Source organism: Argentina silus (genome assembly GCF_951799395.1).
Source record: "Argentina silus genome assembly, chromosome: 7".
Classification (NCBI taxonomy): domain Eukaryota; kingdom Metazoa; phylum Chordata; class Actinopteri; order Argentiniformes; family Argentinidae; genus Argentina; species Argentina silus.
In genome coordinates, this window is record NC_139661.1 from 8,411,661 (window position 1) to 8,424,095 (window position 12,435).

The window sequence follows — 12,435 nt, forward strand, 5'->3', positions numbered from 1 at the left end:
ACAAGAGACAGAGGTAATAGCACTGGATATGGTTTCAAAGTCAATATGACAGGCGTTCCCACCTACAAAGAAAATGCTCAAATAAATAAAGTATAATATGAGTTATAGGATATTCAAACGCCATACTGAACATTGTACTTGTCTTTCACTGTGTGACCACAAAAAATACTGCATTTACATAGTGATGTCATACTATGTCATAACACCAGTACACGCACACGCACACGCACACGCACACGCACACACACACACACACACACACACGCACACACACACACAGTTTTTTTCAATAATATTTTTGTTACTTTCACAAAAGCACATACAAACAATACATGACAATATTACAAATGTGTGCGGCCACAAAAACATGGTAAAAATGTTAGTTGCTTGATTGTATGCTTTGTATCTGCATCTGCAAAAACTAAAAAGACATTACACCAGGTTAGCAGGAGTGAAATTTGACATGCAGTACCCATAATGCAATGGTACAGACTCAATAAGGTACACCTGTCAATCACCCTCACACACCCACTCACATGCTGTGCAACAGGCAACCAACAAATGCTTGGACAAGATTATTTCAGAGGCAGGAGAATTAGCCAAATGATTATCTCATGATTAGAAATATTTGATGAGACACAGTTTACATAATTTATAGTTGTAGGCCTCGGCTCAATATCAATCAGCAACCAGATTCCAACCAGAATTCCAACATATCAATCAGCTGCCGATTTTGGAGGAATGCCTGACTGCACGAGGATAGCAGAGCGATTTTTCCATTTTGTTGTTAGAATGTCAGTCAAGAGCTTGTTTTTAGAGTCTGCATTTATTGTATTTATCCAGAGCTGACACTTTCCCAAGTTACTTTAGAGTTTAGGAAATTGATAAAAAAAAAACGTTCACGGTACCTGTTGTTGCTATCACAGGTGACCCCAAGCACAAAGTTATTTTTTATTATGATCAGGTGATTTTTTGCATTGCTGGCCCCATGGCTGGTCCAGCAGTTGAACTTGTCACTAGATTTCCGTCGATCGACAATGATAAATAGAGCATATTTTAATAATAAATATCTGCTCTCTCTGATTGTATGTGGCTTGCTAGGTAAAGGTATATTGAATTGAAAATCTGTATCTATGACTTTGTTCAGCAGATGTGGCAGTGCATTTGAAGAGAAAGCATGGAAGTAGGCCTAAATGTTGCAAATGTGGTCAAGTTGTTACATGAAGGAGTTGTAACTTGAGGTAGGCCTTATCAATTGTGTACAACTGCATGTTTTAAATCAGTAAGCGTATTCTCAACACCACTATATCCCTGTCCTTCAGCCCACATTTCTATGGCTTTGATGGCTTGCCATGGCTCTGCACTGGAGGCTTTTGACTGGCGCACCTGTCAGGATGAGAAGGGGGAGGGTGGATGGTGGTGGTTGTTATTTCTACAGGCTGTGGATTCACTGTTGGGGGGTGAGGACTCTTGAAGGGCTATGAGACAGGAAGGAGGTGTGGTTGGAGCTCAGCATCACATCAAGTAATAACTGAGGCAGCTCTGTTCTGTTCTGTCTGTGTAGCAATGGTCCCTATTCATAATATCTGCACAAACCCAGGCAGAGCAAGCTGTCAAAGGCACCTGACATGTGGCAAGGTTTGATGGCAGTGCCTGTGGGTGACAAATGTTGAAAGTATGGACACTGAAAATGCTTGGCCTGACCCAGCTGAAATATCTCTGTAAATATTTATTTTTATGTAAGTGTTGACGTGGGAATCACAATCTCTGTCACGTCAGATATGAACAATGAGTCCCATTCTTTGCCAAGCCAATGAATTCCTGAATTAAGAGGGTACTTGGTTCATGTTGTGTGATGTTACTGATTTGACTTATAACTAAAAATGATTTATGCCCAACACAGGATCGGAGCACCTGAATGCATCCAGCTGAACTGGCACTGGGTATGACCAGTGACAGGAGAAGCATTTAGGTCTGTAACGAGCATTGGGGGCCGTGTGCCCAGAGACATCCCTCTCACAATGGATGGGATAGAAGATGTTATGAAGAGGAGCTTTGTATACCAGGGAGGATGAGCCCTGAGCGCCCAAATCCGGAGGGCCACGAGCCGAGCACATTCAGTTCTGGCCAAGGCACGCTGTCTTCGGAAGCAGCGCATCTCGCTTAATGATGTCCACCCAAAGCATTGCTAATTCACATGCATATGCATTCGTTTGTCCCTGAGAGAGATTGAAATTCATCAGCCTTCTGAGAGTATCTAGTCATTACTCTACTAGTGCATCAAACATCTCCAGGTTGTTGTTTTGCATCTGTACAAGGGATTCTCACAACGGCCGAGAGATATGTGCCCAGGTTGGTTCTCTAAATGCTCATCACAGTCTCCAGCATCATGAAAGCCACGGTGCAACAACAGGAAAGCTCACTGCAGGCACATGGTCATTAACTCACAGGATGAGGGTTCCAGGCGACACCCTGTCTGTCCATCCGTCGTACCCCCACATCGCCATTGTTAATGTCCCTCAAACACATATGCACTTCCTCCTTTTTGAACCTGCTTGGCCTGTTTTTGATGTTTATCACACAGTAAATCTGATGACAAGGTTAGTTGTGTTGTGTTGGCGCTGCTGAGTTTGATATTGGCCCAGAGTGATTTTACATGTCCCTTCCATCACAAAGAAGTTGCTTTCTCAAAATAATGATCATTCACCTTTAATGTGTTCCTCCCTGTCTGAGCTTTTGAAATGGGACATGATTCCACCTCCCACTGTCATGTTTAAAAGGAGACAAAGATATCTCATTACCTTATCTATGGACTGGGTCATAGATTATCAGTGTGTTGGACTTATTATTTGCATATCTAATTTGGGCATTACTAATGGTGACACATCCATACCACAAATGGATGATTGGGTCCAGTTAACAGCTCGTGCAAGTACCTCAATGTTTCATCCATTAGGGGACAAAGAGGAAGGTACCCACGCCCCCGGTCACTCCCTTGATCAATGTTTATGTCAGACTCTGCCCTGACACAGCCGCCCCTCAGGAATACACACACTGTTCTGTCAGGTCTGGGGCAGAACATGAAAAAAAGCTGTCACTTACAAAGTTCAGTTGGAGGATGTTGTGGTACTAAAGGACCACTCTGTTTGTACAACTAATTAGATACTGTGATGTAACTAAGTACTAGCCTGCCTCATGATTTAAATTGTATGTGTTTCACCTATATTTATTTCTTGGTTGGTGTGTTTTAATAGCATCAAAGGGGGTTTAGTCCTTATGGTTTATATCCTCTTGTCCAGCTGGCTGAAATCCTCATTCTCACCCAAACAGACCCTGGTGGTGATTTAGTGGCTAGAGAACCTGGCATCTGCAAGACATGGAGAACCTGACAACAGTTATGATCATTTGGGGGTATTAAGAGGCTCTGACTGTGATGGGCCAAAAGGCCAAAGCGATACCACCCCCAATGTTACTTTCATGTAAACAAAAGGGTCTGTCTGTGACAGTACACACACAGTGGTCCTGGCCCATCTCACCTTTATATCATAGGTATAACAGGTTGACAAGAGAAGGCTACTTCCTGGTAGAACAGGACAGGTGATTATTTTTTTCAGCATTCAACACATTTGCCTTTGGGCACAGAGCCTTTATGGATCAGCAACCTTATAGTCAACTTCTACGCATGTGCTTTGTGTATACAGATTTTACGGTGTCAATGTTTCTCTCGATTAGTTGCTGAAGGCCTCACAAACACTATAATACCCATACAACATGTGCTTAGTAGTATGCTGTAGTATACAGTATGTGAATCTGTATGATAGAGAAAGAGGAGCAGGAGTGGGAGGGGAGAGAATAGTAGACTGTATCACCAAGGGTGTGTATTGGCGACTCAATGGCCCTCCTCTCCATTGTAATGCATAAAGACCTCCATTTTCCCATTAGCTCAGACTACAAGCTGTTTAATTGCCATCTTTGTTTGGATTTAAAGCGCAATCATTGTGTGATTGTAGACAATAATTTGGTGAGCCTTTTACGAAGCTCAATTCATTATACCAGCCTAAAACACTTGTAGTTCGCAATACAGGCATATATCTGTATTGATTAGAGGAACAAACCTCAACTCATAGAAATCCCTATTCATTGTGTTTTGTATATTTGTTTTATAGTACAAACCAATTTCTCAATTATAAAGTGACATTTATAAACATCCCTTGACACTTCATGTGATAAAGATCATCTTTATACAACCGGCCAGAGTGGTGAGATATGGTTGCAGTATTGATCAGCAGTTAATCTGTGCCTGAGGCTCTGTTTGTCCTTCATGACCTTTCAGAGTGGAGAAAATAAGACACATTGATGAGGCCTGTCCTATGAATGGCTCAGGCCTCGTGAAATGACTGACTTAATGTTTGTGCTGTCATAAGAGGATTATGGGGAGCCTTACCAGAGTGGTCCGTGGACTGTGGGACTATATAGGCGGTCTGCCCTTTGATCCCAGCAGATTGGAACCAGCCAGGTGGATTAACATGCTCCTCCGCTGCCCGCCTGCTCTTTTGCTGAGGTTTGAAAACTTATAATGCATAATCTGATTTTTTTTGTCACGTTTTGCTACAGTATGATCTTTTCATTCATGTACAACATGCAATATCTGGAGAGACGTGCCACAGACACAACACTGTCCTGGGACTGCCCACTGTGTGTTTGGGTTGGGGGGTCACTAACACCCTAGTGGGAGCATGGGAGCAGACTGAGCTTCACACACATTAAGAGCAGGGTAGAGGGACTGGGCTGCACGCAACAGAGACTGTGTTTTCACTCCACAAGGCAGCTGGCCATCCTGCAGCTACAGTTGAACAATTGTCTCGCCTGGTCATACCTTGCAATATACCCAAATGAATTTTCCAGAACATGTAAAGGTATCTGCCATGAAATCAGTGGAAAATGATTGGATTTCAGTTCTAAGCTTCAACAGCGGCTCTGAATCTCAAGAGAGACATTAGGATATTGAACCTGAGGGTTCCCAAAAGATGAACTGCTCTTTGTTTCAGTTATTTACTTACACTCTTCTTTTTTTACACTCTTGTTTCAAGCTCTTTAAATATTTAGTACACTGGAAACCCTCTTAGGTTTGTTTGCAGAAGGGTAGATTGCTCCTTTGAAATATGGTAAAGTAAGGGATTGTTGACATCGGTTGAGTAGTCTCTGGTGAAGTGTTGTTTAACCTGAAGCTAATGTACTTTTCTGCTCTAACTGCTCATTCCAGTGCAGTGTTGAAGAAGGGGGCATTTAAATCATCAAAGGCTCTCACTTTGGGGGGGGCTCCTCAGTGAGAGAAGAGAGACAAATAAGAGAGGGAAGCAGTGTTGAAAGGGTGTGTGTACTGAAAACTCGAGCATGGCACCAGTAATTTGGAGGGGGGTTGGGAACTGGCAGTAAACACAGCACATCTTGTTGATACTGTATTTGTAAAACAACAACACTGGACACTGAGTAGCAGTGGGTATAAAATGTGCTTATGAAGCAGCTTGCTCATCTGTTAGGTATGGTAAGGTCAACATTTGATTGCTTTTAAAATAATCAAGAAAATATGAAGCTCATGATGTATTGTTCACAATGTTTATTTCAAAAGAATGGATAAAAGCAAGTAAAAAAAAAAAAACATGCTGAAAGTAGTGTCTTATTTTATTATGACATTTTTACACAGTGGCACACCTGCATTAATGCAGCGTCTTGATTATGCCATGCTTACCTGTGTTAGTCTTTCGTTCTAAATTACACAACCAATGCGCACACAGATTGTTTGAGGCTTGCCAGTTGACAACTAGTGCTTATTATAAGATACTTTGTATATGAAAATAATTGACTGAAACAACACAACAACCTGCTATAACTAACTGATACATGTCAATACATAAATCCGCCAGTTTCTCACACCCACACAGGAAAGGGGTACCTGCCATTTTCTCAGGTCTTCTTGCATAGGTCAGACATGGCCGTGCCAGGCCCACTTGTTTTGATGGATCAGAGGCTCTACTGTCTAGACTGGCGTGGAGCCCATGCACAGACACATTAAGTTATTAACAGTGTTGTGTGAGTCCTAATCCTCTAGCCAGATAGAGTTTCCCTTCATGGACAAGCAGACGTCAGTCCCTCCACACGGCTGGGCAATCTCAGCACAGTCTGTTATGATCATCAGCCAATGTGCTCATATAATCACAAATAACACACTGTCTGCCCTAAGTGACAACAAATAATAATCTTATGTTTTACGTCAAACCTTCCTACCTACCTACAGTACACTGTGCTTAACTACTTATGGCTTACGGTCATATTTGGTGTGTGTTTTCGAGGTTTGAAGGCTCAGCCGTTCATTGACTTAATGCTGCATTAGAATGTTTCATTGACAGATACCCTGCCCTTTCATTCTCTCTCTTCCCCTTCCCCTCTCCCTCCCAAGTGGGAACAAATTGTGTCCCATTAAACACCCACTAACCTGATCCCCTGATCTTGGGCTCCAGCGGCTCCTTTGTCTCCCAGCTTCACAGGTAGGACAGGGTATAATTAATATGCCCTGCACTAAGCAGAATGACACTCCCTGACTCTTTGATCTTTAGAGGGAAGGGCTGGAGGAGATGAGGGGTCCCTAAACCTCTGTCCACACAGTTCACTGGTCCTGCTTTCTCTATGGTAACTGCATTAATGAGTTGTGTGAGCTATCAGTTACTTTTCTAACAGGGTCTCTTGTGTGTGCACACATGCCTCTTCAACTAATGATAGAAAACCTGTGCTTTGTCTGATTGATTGATTGTTTGATTGATGAATATTTGTTTGTTAGGAAACTGTTTGTGTTCCTCCCTTTGTGTATATTGATGTTCAAGTGTACATCTGTCAGGTTGCGTGCCATGAGTTGCCATTCTCAGGTTACAGTGTGTGTAAATATTTGTATTTTGGAATATGATACTTTAACTCCTTGTGCATTTGTGTGTGTGTGTGTGTGTGTGTCTGTGTGTGTGTGTATGTGTGTGTGTGTGTGTGTGCGAGCGTGTGCATGCATGTTCATGAGACAGGTGGACGGATGCTGGAGGGAAAGTAGGGTTCGTGTTGACAGGCTGCGGAATGTGTCAGATCTCTGTTTACACACACATGCGCACACACACACACACACACACACACACACACACACACACACACTCTGTAAGAGTGTATTCTTGAAATGTGTGCATTTGTCGCTCTGTGGGTGGGATTGGACAGCAGTGAGATCTGAGGGGAGGTCCGGAGTAGAGGCCAGCAGTTGTGTTTTGGTTCAATTACAGGGTGTTCAGATGCCCCATTTGGGTGTGCCAACACTCATATCAACAACACTCATATCAAGGACAGACACCTGTGCCTTTTTGGTTGGGGTGTGGGTTGGTGGGAAAGGGATGGCATCAGAGGGGCAAGTTGGACTGGTGAACAGTGATCAGTTTTGACAAAGGTTGGCAGCTGTGTGACTATTGATGAGAAAAGTCCTCCACCCAAACCCCGACCCCATTGAGGTTTTTTAGTTATTCAAACTAGACAACATTGACAAGGAGGACAAAATAATACTCAGAGAGCACTGAGCACCCTGTTAGAATATATACAGTATGTAAACACAAATATAGCACTCCATCTCTCAATCACAAAATGTCTGTGCTTTCAAATACCTAACAGTTTTTTCACTGGCTGCAGCCTTCATATCCTGTCGCTGACTTGGTCAGCTGGTATTCTGGGTGAGTTATCCCAAAGCGGCCTTACAGGCTAACACTGTCAGACAAGCTGTCAGCCCAATTCATCTCAATAACAACAACAAGTCTGGCCACTCTACCATATGCCTGATTAGATCCACCCTACCTTTCCTTAAATGTAGTTGTCCGTACTTTGTTAATGATCAGTAATAATCAGGTGTAACAACCAACATGAGAGGTCTCTCAAAAAGTAAATACTTGAGTTGTATTTAGTGATTTTCAGTCATTCACTGTTGTGTGGTCCTTCAGTGCTGAAGTTCTTGTATCATTCAGAATTACCATCATATGTGATTTATTTCATGTTCAATGGCAAATGGCAATGGCAAATATGTTCCATATCCTCAGATGGAAAATAAGTAACACATGATCTCTCACATACAAACAGGTGAATCACTTCACACTCACGATTTCACATATGTAGTTTGTTTTGCTAGTCTCGGCATTGCTATGGTATGAAATATTACAAAATGGTCAAATAAATCTATTGTAATGTCCCCCCCCTCCCCCCCTTACTCCCTCTCTCTCTCTGATCTCTGCTCTTATCATCAGTCTGTCTGTCTGAGCATCTGCAGACACTGCCCTCTCCTCCCTCCTCAGTTCTTCCAACTGGAAACTCTTGTCAACAGGGACAAATATTGACTTGTCCTGTAGCCCAACTTCTGCCAGCATTAGGAACCCCCCCACACACACACCCCCTAAACTCAGTGATTATGTCCAACAGAGCTCATTACTGTCAAATCAAAGAGGCCCTCAGAGGAGTCACTCATTGGTAATGACCCCCATTATTCAGCCAACATGTGGGGGGTAGGCTTGCATTTGTCTCATTGAATGGACAGCCCAGTCCAGAATAACTGGACCTCGAGGTTCCCCTACTGGTTCTACTGGGTATTCAGAGATGCAGGATGTAGGTGACAATATTTGTTTTTATTTCCAGGGAGTGATGCATGTGGTATGAGGTAACAGCCTCAGGACAACCCAAAGTAGCCCTACTGCACTTCTTTTTAAACCTCTGACTAAATTATTAGTTGTCTGAATGAAAACCCCATTTTTATTTATATTTAAAACATTTTTACAATCCTTTAATAATCTAAAAATGACTTTGTTTGGAAACTTGAGTATCCATTGCAGGAAAAACTAGAAAGTATGTAATTAAATCGTTTATTATTACTAAATAATAGCCAGTGGTAATTGGACTGTAAAACAAGGCCTTGCCAAGATAAGTTCAGGTTCGTGCCTAGTTGTGCTATAATAACATATAAAGTGCCCTTTGTGTATTTTTCCAGTCAGGCAAAACCTGTAACGTTACAAGAATGCATGATTCATGTCATCAATACAATTGTGAGGCAAAGAGAACATCAACTGGATGTTGATTCTAATATGCATTCTAGCAGGGTGAATGTTATTTTGCATAATTCAGTTATAGTTTGAATACCAGCTTTAACTGAATAGAAATCTTTTGTCCCAGTGGCGTAAACCAAGAGCAAGACACAAAGCTGCAACCCTCTGGGCATCCTTATCACTGAAATAACAGGATGATGTTGAAACTCTATACTCTCTGCTGAAACTGAGTGAAAGTGCAAAAGAGTAGAGTGAATAAAGCAGTAACACACCATTAAGATTATTCACAAATTTCCTAAACGACAGAACCTTGTGAAACTAAATGGCTGGCTCTTCACTAGCATGTTTTCAAGCACAACCATGGTCTACCAAAATTAATACACATCCTTGTGAAGATATTTGACAAAACGATTCAAACAGATTAATTTCATAGAACACATTTTTAATACAGTAGTTAGTTACACAGTTGTCAAAAAATAAAACATATATGCATAATAATAAAACATTCATGAAGCTCCCGTTCCCCTCTGGCACCCAGAGTGCACTGTAAACTGCCCCCCCCACCCCCCACCCACCCGCTTCACCGACAACATTTGTTAGCTGCCATCTGCCTGTCTGCCCCCTGTCTCCTCCACAAACTATATAATTAAAAGCTGCAACACCTTTCCTCTTCTTACACTGCCCCTCCTCTTCCAACCCAGTCTCCTACCTTCACAAACAACAAGCTTAAAAAGATATGATTGCTCTGCTAACAAACTTTCCCCCCTCTTTTACATTTCATTTGTAAAACAAGTGCTTCTAAAACAAAACAATACATACATCTGAAACAGTAAAAGTATGAAAATACTGTACAAATTTGTCATTTACCCAGTGTAAACTGGTCCATATGATACAGAACCAACATGTATAAATCCTTTATGACTGTCTGTCTTTTTGGATGAAATGGAGGAGCGCAATATTCAGAACTCTGATACCTCGTGGTATTGTAAAGGAAAACATTTGAAGGGGAAAAATGTCTTTCTAAAGATATATTTACCTCTTTGTAATGTGTTGAGAGCTCAGCCAGCTGGCTCCTGCTAGAGTCCTGGGGTTAGATACAGGGTCTCTGTGGAGGGCTGTGTAGACTATCCAGCCCAGACACTCTCAGGGCTTCTTCCCTAACCACTGCAGCATCAGTTGAATATGGGTGTGAAGTGTACACACAGTACACATAAGTAGGAAAAACATATATATGCAGATGTTTAGGAACAATGTCAATTCATAGTTCATTGTCTCATTTATGCCTTTCAAGCATTTGAATAAAGGACCCCAAAAGGCTCTTCTTTTATCAGTGTTCTTCCTGTGGTGGCAGGCAGGTCCGGCCGGCGGCACTGCTGCACCTATCCTACTCCTATCTTTACACTTTGGTGGCCAGAGACTGTACCTCTGACTTCTGTGTCTGGGCGCTGAGTGTGGAGGACATGGAGCTCATCTGACCATGCATGGCCTTCTTCAGGTTGAGCAGGCACAGGCACTGGGAGCGGAAACGCAGGTCAAAGAAGGCGTAGAGGAAGGGGTTGAGGCAACTGTTGACGTAGGCCAGGCAGGTGGCGTATGGGTGGGCCAGTAGGAGAAAACGCAGGAATCCACAGGAGCTGGGAGCCAGGTTCAGGTAGGAGAGGGCATCCATGCTCTTCAGCACGTGGAAGGGCGTCCAGCAGAAGGCAAACACCACCACCAGTGTGGTGATGATCTTCAGCAGCCTCCGCTTCTTCTGGTCCTCTTTGCGCAGGTTATTGAAGTGGCGAGTGACGGTGCAGCCGATGAAGCAGTAGAAGATGGTCATGGCCAGGAAGGGCAGGAGGAAGCCCAGGGCGGAGGAGGAGAGACTGAGACCAGCGATCCACAGGGACTCGTGCCTCTGGTTCAGAGTGACCAGGCTGAAGTCCATAGCGCAGGTGGTGCGGTTGCTGTTGATGTCGTCCACGGTGGTGCGGAACAGCAGCGTGGGCACAGCCAGCAGGCCTGACAGGAGCCAGATGGCCCCCAGAGAGGCCAGCATGGTGCCTCGGGAGCGCAGCCGGCTGCTGGACAGAGAGTGCACAATAGCCAAGTAGCGGTCAAAACTCAGGCAAGTGAGGCAGAAGACGCTGGCATACATGTTGACCAGTACCACGTAGCTGCTGATCTTGCAGAGGGCCACACCAAAGGGCCAGTGATAGCCCAGCGCTGTGTACACTGCCCAGAGGGGCAGAGTGGCCACAAAGGTGAGGTCAGCCAGGGCCAGGTTGCCAATGTAGATGTCTGCTGCCCGGCGCTTGGATTTGGACCTCGAGACAGTGAAGATGACCACTCCATTCCCAGACAGGCCCAGGATGAAAATGAGCATGTAGAGAACAGGGATGAGAGAGTAGGAGGGCTCCCACTCTGAGTAGTCACAAATTGTTTCATTGTCATCATAATAATCATAGTTATATCCATACTCCGCAGTGGGCTCCATGCTGTAAAGTGAATTTAGGATGGACAATTGAAACTTTTTTAAAAAATCCTTAAGAGTGCAAAAGAAAAATAAAACTTTCTGTGAAGTCCAGAGCAGGTTAAATAAAAAGTAACTAAATCAAATGTCAACGCTGAAAACGAGAGAGATTGCAACAGGAATGGTGAGTCCGGTAAAGTTGGTGTTCAGACGCTGGAGGAGAGCACCGGCTGTGTGAGGGTGCGATGCAATGCTACTTGCCTTTTTAAACTCGGCCCTCCACACCCCTTGTTCCCTCCCAGGACCTATCCCCCTCCCCCATTAAAACACTTAGCTCTACACCCCCTCCTCTCACCTCTTTCGCACACACCAGGATTGCGATGACGCCCAGTCATGCTTTATTCTATTGAAAATGTAAAGAAAAAATATACAGTTGTCTGTATGAAAAAATTCTACATTTCGTTTAACAGCAACTCCATCAATTTCACATCATCAACTACCTTTCTTTATGTCATTGACGGAATGCTGAAACAACCTTTATACCCATGAAGTTTTCAAAACATTAGAAAATGTCTCCACCAGAATATTACTCTGTTTTTTCCCTGTCTTCGGTGTACCCTGTCTCCAATTCTGACTTTGGTAATATCAAGCAAAAAATGGCTCTAGTTCTTAAATATTTTAAACTTAGAGAATTATTACTCAATCTTTAGGGAGGGATGCATGTCTGGGCAGGCACGTATTCTAATTCACAACATTATGGGTCTAAATTACAAGTCAGGGTGCTGAAAGTCAATTGCTTTGAGATTTCCCATTGATGGCTTTGCAAATCTCAAGCGTTATGCATTAAATCAGGTAGGCAACACATTCCATGTCACT

The 12,435-nt window shown here is 43.2% G+C and overlaps 1 protein-coding gene across 1 annotated transcript; it reads right to left on the reverse strand.

The window, feature by feature from the left end:
* Positions 1-9,686: 9,686 nt before the first annotated feature.
* Positions 9,687-11,785, reverse strand: aplnra (apelin receptor a). The gene has a single exon (XM_083672785.1). It carries the CDS (start codon positions 11,581-11,583, stop codon positions 10,501-10,503), a length of 1,083 nt encoding a protein of 360 aa, XP_083528911.1. The 5' UTR covers positions 11,584-11,785; the 3' UTR covers positions 9,687-10,500.
* Between the last annotated feature and the right edge of the window lie 650 nt (positions 11,786-12,435).

Coding starts and splice junctions, on each gene's coding strand:
- aplnra (XM_083672785.1), bottom strand. CDS start 11,583: ATGGAGCCCACTGCGGAGTATGGATATAACTATGATTATTATGATGAC.